This window comes from Trypanosoma melophagium, assembly GCF_022059095.1.
Source record: "Trypanosoma melophagium isolate St. Kilda chromosome Unknown ctg23segment0, whole genome shotgun sequence".
NCBI lineage: Eukaryota > Euglenozoa > Kinetoplastea > Trypanosomatida > Trypanosomatidae > Trypanosoma > Trypanosoma melophagium.
This window is the reverse complement of record NW_027125153.1, coordinates 193,796-210,000: the sequence shown is the minus strand read 5'-3', so window position 1 is coordinate 210,000 and position 16,205 is coordinate 193,796. Positions and strand designations below refer to the sequence as shown.

Below are 16,205 nucleotides of genomic sequence, written 5' to 3'. Positions count from 1 at the left end.
TATAAAAGGTAATAAAGAAAAAAGCAAATGACGACGAAAAGGAAAAAAAAGAAAAAAAAACTGGTATGCAGACAGGGAGCCATAGATACACTTACGGAAACAGAGACAGGCAATATACCTACACACACATGTATACAAAACACACGCTTTCTGTCCGCGTATATGCAAAGAAGATAAAAAAAAAGAAAAAAAAGAGGGAAATCACAGAGTCCTATGATAAAAAAAAACGGGATCATCGTCTTCCACCCCCTTTCCTGTACTAACATCTAATTCTTACTCACATCCCATTACGCAATTTTTCTTTTTATTTACTCAGTGTTTTTTTATTTATTTATTCCTGAATGTTTTCCAAAAGCTAAAAGAAAAACATTTATAGAATTCGTTTCGGCTTATACTGTAGAACATTTTTACGCCTCGCTTTAACCTCCCCCACTCACTCTTTTTCTATAAATTCCTCACCACGAGCAACAGAGAAAGAAAAAACAATAAAAAAAAAACATTCTTCTTTTCTTCTTCTTCACTCATCTGGCTTCTCCAACTTCATCCACATCTCTGCTTCTTGCTGTTCCATTGTGCGAACCGTATTCGTGACTCGCAGCATTGTCTGCGTTGCGGAGAGTTTTGCCAGTCGTCGTGCCACGGCGTCATTGCCGGATATTCGCACTTCTTGTCCATCCACGAGATCTTGCAGTAACGCCGTTTCTGCCCAATTTGCACCAACACCACCACCACTACGTTTTGTATTCGCAGGTGTATTTAATGGGTTCGGTGTGGATCGACTGGGTGTGTTATTAGAATTACTGTTGGTACTTGTTGTGGGGGCTCGCACGCGATAGACGGAGACTCCCTTTTCCTGTTTTACACGCACCTCCTGTTTATCATGTGCCTCTTGGGCAATATTCATATTTATATTCACTTTTGCTTCTTCTTCTTCTTCCTCTTCCTCCTCTCTTTCTAGGAGTGGCGAGAGTTCCTGGGCCACCATAACGTGTTTCTTCCCTGCCGGAATACGACTGTCATACTCAGCCCCAAGATAAAACGTTTCTGCGAGGTTCTCATGCTGGTGAAAGAACCGCTGCAGTGTGGGATTACTTAACACCTTCTCCGTCACATACGTCTTGGCCAGCTGTCGTCGCAGTATAGCCTCCTCCACGGTTCCACTCGCAATAAGTCTATACACACCCACATCACGGGTTTGTCCAATGCGCCACGCCCGCTCTCGCGCCTGTTCATCTGTGACGGGATTCCAATCGGGATCCACAAGTACGACGCGATCGGCGCCTGTCAAGTTCACACCAACACCACCAACGCGTGTAGTGAGAAGGGCGGCGGTGATGTTGGGATCGGTGTTAAAGCGATGAATGAGTGCCTGCCGCTGTGGACCGCTGGTGGATCCATCAAGGCGGATGTACATAATTCCCTCCTGTTCACACATATTCTCCAGCACATCTAGCAATAGACGCGTCTGTGAAAAGACAAGCGCCCGCTGACCGCCATGGCGCCAGACGGTAAGAAGACGACGGAGTGTTTGCAGTTTTCCACTACCATCGTAGTTTACAGGGAGATTACTGCGAAGTGAGAGACGAGAGACACGACGACGCCTCCCTGCACCGCCACCACCACGAGCATTTAAACCAACAGCGATACCATTATTGTTTTTGTTATTATTATTATTATTATTATTATTATTATTATTATTATTATTATTATTATTATTACTATTATTTGTAGTAGTATTGGTAGTACCACCGTTGTCATAATAATAATAATCATCATCGTCATCATAATCATCGCCCTCGCCATTAGCGATGGATTGTCGCAGACGAAACACATCAACGTGATTGCAGATTTGTCGAAGTTCATTCAATACACGGAATGCTTCAAGGCGAATACCACTTCCATTCTGTTGTTGTTGATGTCTTGCCATTAATTGAAAACGTCGTCCGGCGGTGTGTAAGGAACCACTAGAGTCACGTCCATCACGATCAAGCGTACCCATCATTTGTGTATACGACAAGGTACTACTAAGTAATTGTTGTACTCGTGGTGAAGTGAGAAGTTCCACATATGCCTCTAACTGTGCATCACTCAATGGGCAACGAATTACACGTTCATACTTCTGCGGTAATGCATCCTTCATGACTTGCCGTTTAAGTCGTCGTAATAGATAAGGTGCGATACGCTCTTGTAATGCACGTGCACATTCTACAGCAGTTGCCAGTATTAATGGGGAAGCTCGAAGATCTTTACTAGCATTAATGGGTTCTTCAAATTCCTGTACAAATTTAACCATTGTACCAAGTAGACCAGGTTTAACAAAGTCAAACAAACACCAAAGTTCTTTTAGTGTATTTTGAATAGGGGTACCTGATAAAATAAGACGATGTGGAGTCGGAAATGATTTTACTGCAAGTGTTACAGTAGTATCTGGATTATTAATCTTATGTCCTTCATCAAGAATAATATACTGAAATTTTGCCGTATGCAATAATTGACAATGTTGTCGTACTCCCGCATATGTTGTAAGTAACACCGCTGGAGTACCTCTAATAGAAGCAATAAGATCTTCACGACTCATATTAGAGGCACTACTCTCATGCATAATGCATGTTCGCATATACGGTGCCCATCGGTGCATTTCTACCACCCATTGCTGCAGAACTGTTAAGGGTGATATAATCAAACATGGTCCACGTAGTTGTTGAGAATGATGCAAAGCATTCAACATAGCAGCCACTTGTATCGTTTTACCAAGACCCATCTCATCTCCCAGAATTCCACCTACCTTTTGTGCATGAAGTTGTAACATCCATTGAACTCCTTCTCGCTGGTGATTTAACATACGGCTATAAATAGTCTCACATAATGTGATACCAGGTGCCAGAACCACAAATTTTTCTTTTTCTTCTTTTTTAATGGAACCATTAGCAAGGATATTATTTTTACTTATTTCAGCCCGTCTTAATATATTCTCACCAATTTCATCCGATTCCTCCATAAGTGCATCAACATCTATTGCTTCTGTACGATTAGAATCAGTTTTGTTTTCTTCTTCTTCATCTTTTTCCTCTTGTTTCACTTTAACAGATATTCCATCTTGATTTTCCTCCCTTTTGACATTACTAGAGAGGGGCAACGCTGAGTGTGAATCCGCCATAGATGCAGCAACCTCTTCCAAACGCTTTCGCTTTTCTTGCCGCGCGTGAAATGCATCAAGATCACCATCATCAGCGTACCTTTTAGAGGTGGAGCGCAACTCTGCACGTGACAGCGTGACACGGTGTAGTGAAGGAAATATAGGACCACCTGCGTATTCCGCCACACTTTTAAACGTTTTTGTGCCCGGCACACCACCAAAACCACTACTAGTACTACTAGTACTATTATTAGTATTATCCCCATCACGACGGGACTGGGGCAGTGTTGCGATAACAGACCGCAGAGAGGGTGTTGGACTACTTGGTATTTCAAAGGCACCCAGCGGATACTTTGAATCACATCCTCTTACACCTGTACCCGTTGTTGTTGTTTTTCCTGTTCTCATTGTTGTTGGTGTTGTTGTTATACCACTACTTACATTAACAGAAGCAGCGGCGGGTGTTAAGGCACCTAACGAGGCAGCCAGATTTAACGAGGGCCCATTAGCATTTGCCTTATTGGTTCCAGGTGCTACCCCTGATCGATCAGCTGTTGCAGTACTATTCATCTTCAGTGCTGCCTGTCTTCGTCGTCTTGCGGCCTCTGAACGTTGTCTCTGCCGTGTTTCCATTTCCATCTGCCAACGACGTACTGCAGTGGCTCGACTCTCTACTTCCCTCTCCGCCTTCGCCAGACGAAATCGCAAAACTGCCTCCGTATCGCCATTCTCCTCCTTTCTTTCCTTCTTGTTAATATTGTTTTTGTTATTGTTATTATTATTTCGATTCTCTCCATTTCCCACCGCCGTAGCACCAAAAACCACAACGCCCGCCTTCAACTTGGCACACTGATCCTGCAGCTCCGCCACCACACGCTCCATCTCCTCTAATGCGGCCCAACGCCGTTGAAGTTCCGCCTCATCGGCCGCCCTCTCCGCATCTCCATGGGCGTCTACTGCAGCCACCACATCCTCACGCAGCGACGACTCCTCCACCCAACTTACTCCTAGAGCAGATAAATCATCAGCCATCCTAGACTACCAGAACAACAACAAACAAACAGGGAGAACCAAAGAATACAAAAAAAAAGGGAACAATAAAAGTGAAAAAACAAACGAAGTTTCTCCAGAACACCACAAAAAAAAAAAAAACAACACCAAGAAAAAAAGGAAGCTAAGGAAAAAGCCCACACGAACCAAAAAATAAGATTCATACTAACAGATAACCCTCTACCTATAAATAAAACGCATGAAAAACGTTTTACCAAAATAATTTTTCTGGAAAAAAAACGCAGATCCAGAAAAAAACACGGATTAAAAAAAAGTAAACCCTAGTATTGTAATCAAAGGTACAACCTTCAAACGTCAACTACTACTTGGGGATGGGGTTGGCCTCAAAGTTGATCTTGTAGCCGTTGGGAGTGCCGTCAATGAACATCTCGGTCTCAAGAGGAGCAACGTGGAGCTCGCACTTGAACTCACCCGTCGATGGATCGGTCTCCATCTTGGTCTTACCCAGTGGCTTCACTGAGCTGTCCTTGCCAAAGGCCACCTTCACGACCATGTTGTAGTCCTTGGTGTCGTTGTAGAAGGCCCACTGCTTCTTCGCTTCATTGACGATACGGAAGAGAAGGCCGTTGCCGTTGTCCTTGAAGCACTTCACGACGGTTTCACCCTCAAATGTCGGCTTACCATTCTCGTATTTGATGTCCGACATGTTGTACGAGTTGTTGTTTTTAAAAGTATTCTTTTTCCTTAATATCTGTTTGCAAGTCTGTGAGAGAGCAATAAGAAAAAAGGAGAGGTGAAGAATATGTTTTATTACAGAGGATGTAGGAAGAGGGAAGGAAGGCAGCAACAGCAACAGCAGCAGCAACAAAAGAAACAGCGAAAAGAGGGTGGGGATCTCCCTTTCAACAAGAAAAAAACGCCAGGGGTGAGACGGAAGCCAGTAAGAAACCCACTAGCTGCGTCACACCACAGAACGTCATGTCGAATAGAGTAGAATGGTCATATATATGAAAAGACAGTAGATGGCGAAAAAAAATAAGCCAAAGCAGAACAAATAAAATATGAAATGGCGGAGAAATTACTCCTGGTTCACTCAGAACTCCGTACTATTACTTGGGGATGGGGTTGGCCTCAAAGTTGATCTTGTAGCCGTTGGGAGTGCCGTCAATGAACATCTCGGTCTCAAGAGGAGCAACGTGGAGCTCGCACTTGAACTCACCCGTCGATGGATCGGTCTCCATCTTGGTCTTACCCAGTGGCTTCACTGAGCTGTCCTTGCCAAAGGCCACCTTCACGACCATGTTGTAGTCCTTGGTGTCGTTGTAGAAGGCCCACTGCTTCTTCGCTTCATTGACGATACGGAAGAGAAGGCCGTTGCCGTTGTCCTTGAAGCACTTCACGACGGTTTCACCCTCAAATGTCGGCTTACCATTCTCGTATTTGATGTCCGACATGTTGTACGAGTTGTTGTTTTTAAAAGTATTCTTTTTCCTTAATATCTGTTTGCAAGTCTGTGAGAGAGCAATAAGAAAAAAGGAGAGGTGAAGAATATGTTTTATTACAGAGGATGTAGGAAGAGGGAAGGAAGGCAGCAACAGCAACAGCAGCAGCAACAAAAGAAACAGCGAAAAGAGGGTGGGGATCTCCCTTTCAACAAGAAAAAAACGCCAGGGGTGAGACGGAAGCCAGTAAGAAACCCACTAGCTGCGTCACACCACAGAACGTCATGTCGAATAGAGTAGAATGGTCATATATATGAAAAGACAGTAGATGGCGAAAAAAAATAAGCCAAAGCAGAACAAATAAAATATGAAATGGCGGAGAAATTGCTCCTGGTTCACTCAGAACTCCGTACTATTACTTGGGGATGGGGTTGGCCTCAAAGTTGATCTTGTAGCCGTTGGGAGTGCCGTCAATGAACATCTCGGTCTCAAGAGGAGCAACGTGGAGCTCGCACTTGAACTCACCCGTCGATGGATCGGTCTCCATCTTGGTCTTACCCAGTGGCTTCACTGAGCTGTCCTTGCCAAAGGCCAACTTCACGACCATGTTGTAGTCCTTGGTGTCGTTGTAGAAGGCCCACTGCTTCTTCGCTTCATTGACGATACGGAAGAGAAGGCCGTTGCCGTTGTCCTTGAAGCACTTCACGACGGTTTCACCCTCAAATGTTGGCTTACCATTCTCGTATTTGATGTCCGACATGTTGTACGAGTTGTTGTTTTTAAAAGTATTCTTTTTCCTTAATATCTGTTTGCAAGTCTGTGAGAGAGCAATAAGAAAAAAGGAGAGGTGAAGAATATGTTTTATTACAGAGGATGTAGGAAGAGGGAAGGAAGGCAGCAACAGCAACAGCAGCAGCAACAAAAGAAACAGCGAAAAGAGGGTGGGGATCTCCCTTTCAACAAGAAAAAAACGCCAGGGGTGAGACGGAAGCCAGTAAGAAACCCACTAGCTGCGTCACACCACAGAACGTCATGTCGAATAGAGTAGAATGGTCATATATATGAAAAGACAGTAGATGGCGAAAAAAAATAAGCCAAAGCAGAACAAATAAAATATGAAATGGCGGAGAAATTACTCCTGGTTCACTCAGAACTCCGTACTATTACTTGGGGATGGGGTTGGCCTCAAAGTTGATCTTGTAGCCGTTGGGAGTGCCGTCAATGAACATCTCGGTCTCAAGAGGAGCAACGTGGAGCTCGCACTTGAACTCACCCGTCGATGGATCGGTCTCCATCTTGGTCTTACCCAGTGGCTTCACTGAGCTGTCCTTGCCAAAGGCCACCTTCACGACCATGTTGTAGTCCTTGGTGTCGTTGTAGAAGGCCCACTGCTTCTTCGCTTCATTGACGATACGGAAGAGAAGGCCGTTGCCGTTGTCCTTGAAGCACTTCACGACGGTTTCACCCTCAAATGTTGGCTTACCATTCTCGTATTTGATGTCCGACATGTTGTACGAGTTGTTGTTTTTAAAAGTATTCTTTTTCCTTAATATCTGTTTGCAAGTCTGTGAGAGAGCAATAAGAAAAAAGGAGAGGTGAAGAATATGTTTTATTACAGAGGATGTAGGAAGAGGGAAGGAAGGCAGCAACAGCAACAGCAGCAGCAACAAAAGAAACAGCGAAAAGAGGGTGGGGATCTCCCTTTCAACAAGAAAAAAACGCCAGGGGTGAGACGGAAGCCAGTAAGAAACCCACTAGCTGCGTCACACCACAGAACGTCATGTCGAATAGAGTAGAATGGTCATATATATGAAAAGACAGTAGATGGCGAAAAAAAATAAGCCAAAGCAGAACAAATAAAATATGAAATGGCGGAGAAATTGCTCCTGGTTCACTCAGAACTCCGTACTATTACTTGGGGATGGGGTTGGCCTCAAAGTTGATCTTGTAGCCGTTGGGAGTGCCGTCAATGAACATCTCGGTCTCAAGAGGAGCAACGTGGAGCTCGCACTTGAACTCACCCGTCGATGGATCGGTCTCCATCTTGGTCTTACCCAGTGGCTTCACTGAGCTGTCCTTGCCAAAGGCCACCTTCACGACCATGTTGTAGTCCTTGGTGTCGTTGTAGAAGGCCCACTGCTTCTTCGCTTCATTGACGATACGGAAGAGAAGGCCGTTGCCGTTGTCCTTGAAGCACTTCACGACGGTTTCACCCTCAAATGTTGGCTTACCATTCTCGTATTTGATGTCCGACATGTTGTACGAGTTGTTGTTTTTAAAAGTATTCTTTTTCCTTAATATCTGTTTGCAAGTCTGTGAGAGAGCAATAAGAAAAAAGGAGAGGTGAAGAATATGTTTTATTACAGAGGATGTAGGAAGAGGGAAGGAAGGCAGCAACAGCAACAGCAGCAGCAACAAAAGAAACAGCGAAAAGAGGGTGGGGATCTCCCTTTCAACAAGAAAAAAACGCCAGGGGTGAGACGGAAGCCAGTAAGAAACCCACTAGCTGCGTCACACCACAGAACGTCATGTCGAATAGAGTAGAATGGTCATATATATGAAAAGACAGTAGATGGCGAAAAAAAAATAAGCCAAAGCAGAACAAATAAAATATGAAATGGCGGAGAAATTACTCCTGGTTCACTCAGAACTCCGTACTATTACTTGGGGATGGGGTTGGCCTCAAAGTTGATCTTGTAGCCGTTGGGAGTGCCGTCAATGAACATCTCGGTCTCAAGAGGAGCAACGTGGAGCTCGCACTTGAACTCACCCGTCGATGGATCGGTCTCCATCTTGGTCTTACCCAGTGGCTTCACTGAGCTGTCCTTGCCAAAGGCCACCTTCACGACCATGTTGTAGTCCTTGGTGTCGTTGTAGAAGGCCCACTGCTTCTTCGCTTCATTGACGATACGGAAGAGAAGGCCGTTGCCGTTGTCCTTGAAGCACTTCACGACGGTTTCACCCTCAAATGTTGGCTTACCATTCTCGTATTTGATGTCCGACATGTTGTACGAGTTGTTGTTTTTAAAAGTATTCTTTTTCCTTAATATCTGTTTGCAAGTCTGTGAGAGAGCAATAAGAAAAAAGGAGAGGTGAAGAATATGTTTTATTACAGAGGATGTAGGAAGAGGGAAGGAAGGCAGCAACAGCAACAGCAGCAGCAACAAAAGAAACAGCGAAAAGAGGGTGGGGATCTCCCTTTCAACAAGAAAAAAACGCCAGGGGTGAGACGGAAGCCAGTAAGAAACCCACTAGCTGCGTCACACCACAGAACGTCATGTCGAATAGAGTAGAATGGTCATATATATGAAAAGACAGTAGATGGCGAAAAAAAATAAGCCAAAGCAGAACAAATAAAATATGAAATGGCGGAGAAATTACTCCTGGTTCACTCAGAACTCCGTACTATTACTTGGGGATGGGGTTGGCCTCAAAGTTGATCTTGTAGCCGTTGGGAGTGCCGTCAATGAACATCTCGGTCTCAAGAGGAGCAACGTGGAGCTCGCACTTGAACTCACCCGTCGATGGATCGGTCTCCATCTTGGTCTTACCCAGTGGCTTCACTGAGCTGTCCTTGCCAAAGGCCACCTTCACGACCATGTTGTAGTCCTTGGTGTCGTTGTAGAAGGCCCACTGCTTCTTCGCTTCATTGACGATACGGAAGAGAAGGCCGTTGCCGTTGTCCTTGAAGCACTTCACGACGGTTTCACCCTCAAATGTTGGCTTACCATTCTCGTATTTGATGTCCGACATGTTGTACGAGTTGTTGTTTTTAAAAGTATTCTTTTTCCTTAATATCTGTTTGCAAGTCTGTGAGAGAGCAATAAGAAAAAAGGAGAGGTGAAGAATATGTTTTATTACAGAGGATGTAGGAAGAGGGAAGGAAGGCAGCAACAGCAACAGCAGCAGCAACAAAAGAAACAGCGAAAAGAGGGTGGGGATCTCCCTTTCAACAAGAAAAAAACGCCAGGGGTGAGACGGAAGCCAGTAAGAAACCCACTAGCTGCGTCACACCACAGAACGTCATGTCGAATAGAGTAGAATGGTCATATATATGAAAAGACAGTAGATGGCGAAAAAAATAAGCCAAAGCAGAACAAATAAAATATGAAATGGCGGAGAAATTGCTCCTGGTTCACTCAGAACTCCGTACTATTACTTGGGGATGGGGTTGGCCTCAAAGTTGATCTTGTAGCCGTTGGGAGTGCCGTCAATGAACATCTCGGTCTCAAGAGGAGCAACGTGGAGCTCGCACTTGAACTCACCCGTCGATGGATCGGTCTCCATCTTGGTCTTACCCAGTGGCTTCACTGAGCTGTCCTTGCCAAAGGCCACCTTCACGACCATGTTGTAGTCCTTGGTGTCGTTGTAGAAGGCCCACTGCTTCTTCGCTTCATTGACGATACGGAAGAGAAGGCCGTTGCCGTTGTCCTTGAAGCACTTCACGACGGTTTCACCCTCAAATGTTGGCTTACCATTCTCGTATTTGATGTCCGACATGTTGTACGAGTTGTTGTTTTTAAAAGTATTCTTTTTCCTTAATATCTGTTTGCAAGTCTGTGAGAGAGCAATAAGAAAAAAGGAGAGGTGAAGAATATGTTTTATTACAGAGGATGTAGGAAGAGGGAAGGAAGGCAGCAACAGCAACAGCAGCAGCAACAAAAGAAACAGCGAAAAGAGGGTGGGGATCTCCCTTTCAACAAGAAAAAAACGCCAGGGGTGAGACGGAAGCCAGTAAGAAACCCACTAGCTGCGTCACACCACAGAACGTCATGTCGAATAGAGTAGAATGGTCATATATATGAAAAGACAGTAGATGGCGAAAAAAAATAAGCCAAAGCAGAACAAATAAAATATGAAATGGCGGAGAAATTGCTCCTGGTTCACTCAGAACTCCGTACTATTACTTGGGGATGGGGTTGGCCTCAAAGTTGATCTTGTAGCCGTTGGGAGTGCCGTCAATGAACATCTCGGTCTCAAGAGGAGCAACGTGGAGCTCGCACTTGAACTCACCCGTCGATGGATCGGTCTCCATCTTGGTCTTACCCAGTGGCTTCACTGAGCTGTCCTTGCCAAAGGCCACCTTCACGACCATGTTGTAGTCCTTGGTGTCGTTGTAGAAGGCCCACTGCTTCTTCGCTTCATTGACGATACGGAAGAGAAGGCCGTTGCCGTTGTCCTTGAAGCACTTCACGACGGTTTCACCCTCAAATGTTGGCTTACCATTCTCGTATTTGATGTCCGACATGTTGTACGAGTTGTTGTTTTTAAAAGTATTCTTTTTCCTTAATATCTGTTTGCAAGTCTGTGAGAGAGCAATAAGAAAAAAGGAGAGGTGAAGAATATGTTTTATTACAGAGGATGTAGGAAGAGGGAAGGAAGGCAGCAACAGCAACAGCAGCAGCAACAAAAGAAACAGCGAAAAGAGGGTGGGGATCTCCCTTTCAACAAGAAAAAAACGCCAGGGGTGAGACGGAAGCCAGTAAGAAACCCACTAGCTGCGTCACACCACAGAACGTCATGTCGAATAGAGTAGAATGGTCATATATATGAAAAGACAGTAGATGGCGAAAAAAATAAGCCAAAGCAGAACAAATAAAATATGAAATGGCGGAGAAATTGCTCCTGGTTCACTCAGAACTCCGTACTATTACTTGGGGATGGGGTTGGCCTCAAAGTTGATCTTGTAGCCGTTGGGAGTGCCGTCAATGAACATCTCGGTCTCAAGAGGAGCAACGTGGAGCTCGCACTTGAACTCACCCGTCGATGGATCGGTCTCCATCTTGGTCTTACCCAGTGGCTTCACTGAGCTGTCCTTGCCAAAGGCCACCTTCACGACCATGTTGTAGTCCTTGGTGTCGTTGTAGAAGGCCCACTGCTTCTTCGCTTCATTGACGATACGGAAGAGAAGGCCGTTGCCGTTGTCCTTGAAGCACTTCACGACGGTTTCACCCTCAAATGTTGGCTTACCATTCTCGTATTTGATGTCCGACATGTTGTACGAGTTGTTGTTTTTAAAAGTATTCTTTTTCCTTAATATCTGTTTGCAAGTCTGTGAGAGAGCAATAAGAAAAAAGGAGAGGTGAAGAATATGTTTTATTACAGAGGATGTAGGAAGAGGGAAGGAAGGCAGCAACAGCAACAGCAGCAGCAACAAAAGAAACAGCGAAAAGAGGGTGGGGATCTCCCTTTCAACAAGAAAAAAACGCCAGGGGTGAGACGGAAGCCAGTAAGAAACCCACTAGCTGCGTCACACCACAGAACGTCATGTCGAATAGAGTAGAATGGTCATATATATGAAAAGACAGTAGATGGCGAAAAAAATAAGCCAAAGCAGAACAAATAAAATATGAAATGGCGGAGAAATTACTCCTGGTTCACTCAGAACTCCGTACTATTACTTGGGGATGGGGTTGGCCTCAAAGTTGATCTTGTAGCCGTTGGGAGTGCCGTCAATGAACATCTCGGTCTCAAGAGGAGCAACGTGGAGCTCGCACTTGAACTCACCCGTCGATGGATCGGTCTCCATCTTGGTCTTACCCAGTGGCTTCACTGAGCTGTCCTTGCCAAAGGCCACCTTCACGACCATGTTGTAGTCCTTGGTGTCGTTGTAGAAGGCCCACTGCTTCTTCGCTTCATTGACGATACGGAAGAGAAGGCCGTTGCCGTTGTCCTTGAAGCACTTCACGACGGTTTCACCCTCAAATGTTGGCTTACCATTCTCGTATTTGATGTCCGACATGTTGTACGAGTTGTTGTTTTTAAAAGTATTCTTTTTCCTTAATATCTGTTTGCAAGTCTGTGAGAGAGCAATAAGAAAAAAGGAGAGGTGAAGAATATGTTTTATTACAGAGGATGTAGGAAGAGGGAAGGAAGGCAGCAACAGCAACAGCAGCAGCAACAAAAGAAACAGCGAAAAGAGGGTGGGGATCTCCCTTTCAACAAGAAAAAAACGCCAGGGGTGAGACGGAAGCCAGTAAGAAACCCACTAGCTGCGTCACACCACAGAACGTCATGTCGAATAGAGTAGAATGGTCATATATATGAAAAGACAGTAGATGGCGAAAAAAATAAGCCAAAGCAGAACAAATAAAATATGAAATGGCGGAGAAATTACTCCTGGTTCACTCAGAACTCCGTACTATTACTTGGGGATGGGGTTGGCCTCAAAGTTGATCTTGTAGCCGTTGGGAGTGCCGTCAATGAACATCTCGGTCTCAAGAGGAGCAACGTGGAGCTCGCACTTGAACTCACCCGTCGATGGATCGGTCTCCATCTTGGTCTTACCCAGTGGCTTCACTGAGCTGTCCTTGCCAAAGGCCACCTTCACGACCATGTTGTAGTCCTTGGTGTCGTTGTAGAAGGCCCACTGCTTCTTCGCTTCATTGACGATACGGAAGAGAAGGCCGTTGCCGTTGTCCTTGAAGCACTTCACGACGGTTTCACCCTCAAATGTCGGCTTACCATTCTCGTATTTGATGTCCGACATGTTGTACGAGTTGTTGTTTTTAAAAGTATTCTTTTTCCTTAATATCTGTTTGCAAGTCTGTGAGAGAGCAATAAGAAAAAAGGAGAGGTGAAGAATATGTTTTATTACAGAGGATGTAGGAAGAGTTCTTTTTATGCTTTTTTGATTGTTTTCTTTTAATTATGAATATAATTACAGTGTTTTTTTGTGTATTGTGTGTTAATGTATGATTGCGTCGATGTGGTGTTGAGGGGGAAAAAAATAAAAAACGGCTATTCTACCTCGGTTATCCGCATTGTTTGCTTAATATGTTCTGGAAGTGTTTGTACAGCTGCTCGGTCTTCTTCTTCTAATTGTCGCTGTTCTTCTGGAGTTTCTGGCGCCATAGCACCGTATTCTTCTTCAGTAAGTTGCCCTCCTTGCGGCATTTGCAGAAGCGTCACTAATGCTGATCGGGTGTCCATCCGCAAAGCGTCTCTAAATACTACTGTAAAGTATTGTGGATATGGTTGTAAGAGCTGCAAGAGACCCTTGTACTGAAGACGTACGATTTCCTTCGCTCCATATGGGAGGCGGCCGTAGAGATCACTGGCTACACGTGGCTGCTTCTGCAGTTCTGCAGCACATAAGAATAGTAGTTCCTCTTCTGTGTATTGCTGCCGCAGAACACCTTGTGGTAGCGGTACTCCAGGGCGAATGAGATGTATACGGTGACGATAGCGATACTCAAATAACCGTACTTTTTCCGGTGCCTGCTGGAATAATGAGATTGGTTTGCTTGGTAAAAAATCTGTTAGTGATGGTGGGAGTGACTTGAGTAGAAAGTGCATGGAGATAGAGCGATGCTGTGGGACGTAACGGAGAACAGCATCAAGCAGTACTTCGCGATCGGCATATGGATTATCCGGATCTTTTTCCAATGCTAATCGACGTCGTACTTTTTGTGCAGTACGGCGGTCCTTCTTGACTAAGGCATCTTCCAGTTTCTCTTCAAGTGTGTGTGTGGTTTTCTCAGCGTTATTCTTCTCTGATACAAGCCCCACTATACCGCCATCTGTATGGTAAAATACATCACCATGAACATGAAAGAAATTGAGAAGTGTACCATAGTACATAATGATCTGGGTCTTAGCGTGATCAGAGATCCTGGGGGTATTTGGATTTAACAAATCCGTAATACAGACACGTTGTCCTGTTAGTACACCAACCAACTCAGACACCACCGCCGGTGTGGGACTATCGTGAAATGATAAACATGTCACAGTACCAAGCCAACATACTTCGCCTTCACCCGCTGGTGTAAAACTGAACACATGCTGCATTTGCGCAAAGTATAGGATAGTTTTATAATTCTCCCATGGTAGTAGGGCTTTTTTCAGTGCTTCTGGAGCTTGTGTAATAAGTGTACGCAGTGATGCCCACCGAGGTGATGGTGGTAGAAGACGACGAAATGCTTCACATAGAAAAGGATCCGGTTGATACTCTCGCCAACGTGTATGTGCCGCTTCTCCTGCAGCATCACGTGTAAAATCTACCAGTCGTTTTCCACCATGCAATCGCACAAATTGTTCACCCTCTAGTGTTACAATTTCTAAGGTTCCAGTAGCGGCGAAAATACGTTCAATGTGTTCTGCCGTGTAACCATCTGGGAGTGCAGTTAATAATTTTGTCATGGGAATAAAATACGTTGGAACATACGGAACAAGCATTTGTGGTGTAAACACTGTATCAGAAATATGCTTTTTCATACTTTTACCCCCCATACCACGACCTAATTGCTGTGATGATGTTAATAATGGAGGAGGTGGGGGTTTAAAACAAGGAAATACGGGTTGAAAGACTTCAAAAAGACTCTCGGTTTCACACAATGGGCCACTTGCCCTTAAGGTGTTTACAGCCGCAAAGGCCTCCGTGGCTTCTTCCTCACTGCAGGCCTTCACTACAAATAAACGATCCTGCGAGACATACACACCCCAGTGAAGTGTCGTGTTTGTTAACTGCAGTTGTTCTAGTCCAGAAGTAATCGTACCGAATTGACTACGCAGCCAGCGATGGGTTTGGCGTGGAACCCCACGTGGCATTGCCGACTTACTCTCCACAGCCTCCTCCAAGGCGGGTGGTAGACTACTATAGAGTGAAACAATCCTCGTCACACATGGGGCTGTCGCAATAAGAGGATTCACAATTTCAAAAAACATCTCCAATGGGAGAAGGGGGACATTATTCCTATTTGTCACGGTTGTATGACTACGAACACCATGATGCACCGTAGAAGTGCCGTCAACAACATTAGAGCTCGTCGTCACATTTGCCGAGTGAAAAGAAGCACTAATATTCTTATTCTTCTTGTTATCATCATCATTCTCCTTCTTGATACTCCCATTTCCACGTGTGGGGGTAAACAAGTTGTTATTATAACATAATGAGAAAAGATGATGAAGACGACCAACGGCGGTGCGACGCAAGGAGGAATTACAGAAAGATAATTCTCTTCCTAATAATGTTGTGTACCGGTAACGAGAAACTGCATGAGACATGCAGAAACAGAAAAGGGAAAAACACTTTTTGCCTTTTAACTCCTTCTTTCAATGGATTTCTTTTATGTTTTTTTTTCCTAAATTAAATATAAAGAAAAAGCCCTCCCGAGTCCTCAACTGCTTTCCCCTGAGAACGACAACAAAATAAGACAAATGGTTCAATCCATGCGCTTTCTTATTACATCAAGTATACATAAAACACAAAAAAAAAAACAAAAAAAAAATTAAAAAACAGAAACACAAGAAAGAATTCACACATTCAGATAACAACAAAAACAATACTGGGAATAATAATAATAATAACAATACCTCAGAGAAAGAGAGAAATTTGTGTTACGTCCACAATAAAAAGAAGGAAGAATATAGGACTTTTGCCCTACTTGCATGACGACACACGTCAATAATGACAAGCTCAAGATAGTGCGAAATAATTGGAAAAGAAAAACGGAAAGAAGAAAAAGGATACAAGAAACAAACACAAACGCACACAGGCACAAAAGAAAACAAAGCAAAAAAAAAAAAGAAAAGAAAAGAAAAATAAAAGACTATACTGGTCTATCTTTTCCTTTTCTGTTCGTTTCTTCTCCTTCTTATTATTATTATTCCATTTC

The 16,205-nt window shown here is 44.2% G+C and overlaps 14 protein-coding genes across 14 annotated transcripts; all 14 read right to left on the bottom strand.

The window, feature by feature from the left end:
- Window positions 1-517: 517 nt before the first annotated feature.
- On the bottom strand, window positions 518-4,168 carry LSM04_000802 (SNF2-related; the record flags this gene model as incomplete). The annotated part of the gene is made up of 1 exon (XM_067330233.1): window positions 518-4,168. One exon carries the CDS (start codon window positions 4,166-4,168, stop codon window positions 518-520), a length of 3,651 nt encoding a protein of 1,216 aa, XP_067191386.1.
- Window positions 4,169-4,508: 340 nt separating this feature from the next.
- LSM04_000224 (protein of unknown function DUF1935) lies at window positions 4,509-4,853 on the bottom strand (the record flags this gene model as incomplete). Its single annotated transcript, XM_067330232.1, has 1 exon — window positions 4,509-4,853. The coding sequence occupies one exon, from the start codon at window positions 4,851-4,853 to the stop codon at window positions 4,509-4,511; it is 345 nt and encodes a 114-aa protein (XP_067191374.1).
- Window positions 4,854-5,256: 403 nt separating this feature from the next.
- On the bottom strand, window positions 5,257-5,601 carry LSM04_008798 (protein of unknown function DUF1935; the record flags this gene model as incomplete). Its single annotated transcript, XM_067330231.1, has 1 exon — window positions 5,257-5,601. One exon carries the CDS (start codon window positions 5,599-5,601, stop codon window positions 5,257-5,259), a length of 345 nt encoding a protein of 114 aa, XP_067191550.1.
- A 403-nt stretch (window positions 5,602-6,004) lies between these two features.
- On the bottom strand, window positions 6,005-6,349 carry LSM04_007389 (protein of unknown function DUF1935; the record flags this gene model as incomplete). Its single annotated transcript, XM_067330230.1, has 1 exon — window positions 6,005-6,349. One exon carries the CDS (start codon window positions 6,347-6,349, stop codon window positions 6,005-6,007), a length of 345 nt encoding a protein of 114 aa, XP_067191517.1.
- A 403-nt stretch (window positions 6,350-6,752) lies between these two features.
- Window positions 6,753-7,097, bottom strand: LSM04_006459 (protein of unknown function DUF1935; the record flags this gene model as incomplete). The annotated part of the gene is made up of 1 exon (XM_067330229.1): window positions 6,753-7,097. The coding sequence occupies one exon, from the start codon at window positions 7,095-7,097 to the stop codon at window positions 6,753-6,755; it is 345 nt and encodes a 114-aa protein (XP_067191498.1).
- Window positions 7,098-7,500: 403 nt separating this feature from the next.
- LSM04_003274 (protein of unknown function DUF1935) lies at window positions 7,501-7,845 on the bottom strand (the record flags this gene model as incomplete). Its single annotated transcript, XM_067330228.1, has 1 exon — window positions 7,501-7,845. The coding sequence occupies one exon, from the start codon at window positions 7,843-7,845 to the stop codon at window positions 7,501-7,503; it is 345 nt and encodes a 114-aa protein (XP_067191431.1).
- A 404-nt stretch (window positions 7,846-8,249) lies between these two features.
- Window positions 8,250-8,594, bottom strand: LSM04_000570 (protein of unknown function DUF1935; the record flags this gene model as incomplete). The annotated part of the gene is made up of 1 exon (XM_067330227.1): window positions 8,250-8,594. The coding sequence occupies one exon, from the start codon at window positions 8,592-8,594 to the stop codon at window positions 8,250-8,252; it is 345 nt and encodes a 114-aa protein (XP_067191381.1).
- A 403-nt stretch (window positions 8,595-8,997) lies between these two features.
- On the bottom strand, window positions 8,998-9,342 carry LSM04_009175 (protein of unknown function DUF1935; the record flags this gene model as incomplete). The annotated part of the gene is made up of 1 exon (XM_067330226.1): window positions 8,998-9,342. One exon carries the CDS (start codon window positions 9,340-9,342, stop codon window positions 8,998-9,000), a length of 345 nt encoding a protein of 114 aa, XP_067191554.1.
- Window positions 9,343-9,744: 402 nt separating this feature from the next.
- LSM04_006685 (protein of unknown function DUF1935) lies at window positions 9,745-10,089 on the bottom strand (the record flags this gene model as incomplete). The annotated part of the gene is made up of 1 exon (XM_067330225.1): window positions 9,745-10,089. One exon carries the CDS (start codon window positions 10,087-10,089, stop codon window positions 9,745-9,747), a length of 345 nt encoding a protein of 114 aa, XP_067191501.1.
- Window positions 10,090-10,492: 403 nt separating this feature from the next.
- LSM04_003468 (protein of unknown function DUF1935) lies at window positions 10,493-10,837 on the bottom strand (the record flags this gene model as incomplete). Its single annotated transcript, XM_067330223.1, has 1 exon — window positions 10,493-10,837. One exon carries the CDS (start codon window positions 10,835-10,837, stop codon window positions 10,493-10,495), a length of 345 nt encoding a protein of 114 aa, XP_067191438.1.
- A 402-nt stretch (window positions 10,838-11,239) lies between these two features.
- LSM04_007965 (protein of unknown function DUF1935) lies at window positions 11,240-11,584 on the bottom strand (the record flags this gene model as incomplete). Its single annotated transcript, XM_067330222.1, has 1 exon — window positions 11,240-11,584. The coding sequence occupies one exon, from the start codon at window positions 11,582-11,584 to the stop codon at window positions 11,240-11,242; it is 345 nt and encodes a 114-aa protein (XP_067191537.1).
- Window positions 11,585-11,986: 402 nt separating this feature from the next.
- Window positions 11,987-12,331, bottom strand: LSM04_007619 (protein of unknown function DUF1935; the record flags this gene model as incomplete). Its single annotated transcript, XM_067330221.1, has 1 exon — window positions 11,987-12,331. The coding sequence occupies one exon, from the start codon at window positions 12,329-12,331 to the stop codon at window positions 11,987-11,989; it is 345 nt and encodes a 114-aa protein (XP_067191524.1).
- Window positions 12,332-12,733: 402 nt separating this feature from the next.
- On the bottom strand, window positions 12,734-13,078 carry LSM04_002615 (protein of unknown function DUF1935; the record flags this gene model as incomplete). Its single annotated transcript, XM_067330220.1, has 1 exon — window positions 12,734-13,078. The coding sequence occupies one exon, from the start codon at window positions 13,076-13,078 to the stop codon at window positions 12,734-12,736; it is 345 nt and encodes a 114-aa protein (XP_067191419.1).
- A 251-nt stretch (window positions 13,079-13,329) lies between these two features.
- LSM04_005940 (uncharacterized protein) lies at window positions 13,330-15,594 on the bottom strand (the record flags this gene model as incomplete). Its single annotated transcript, XM_067330219.1, has 1 exon — window positions 13,330-15,594. The coding sequence occupies one exon, from the start codon at window positions 15,592-15,594 to the stop codon at window positions 13,330-13,332; it is 2,265 nt and encodes a 754-aa protein (XP_067191488.1).
- Window positions 15,595-16,205: the final 611 nt, after the last annotated feature.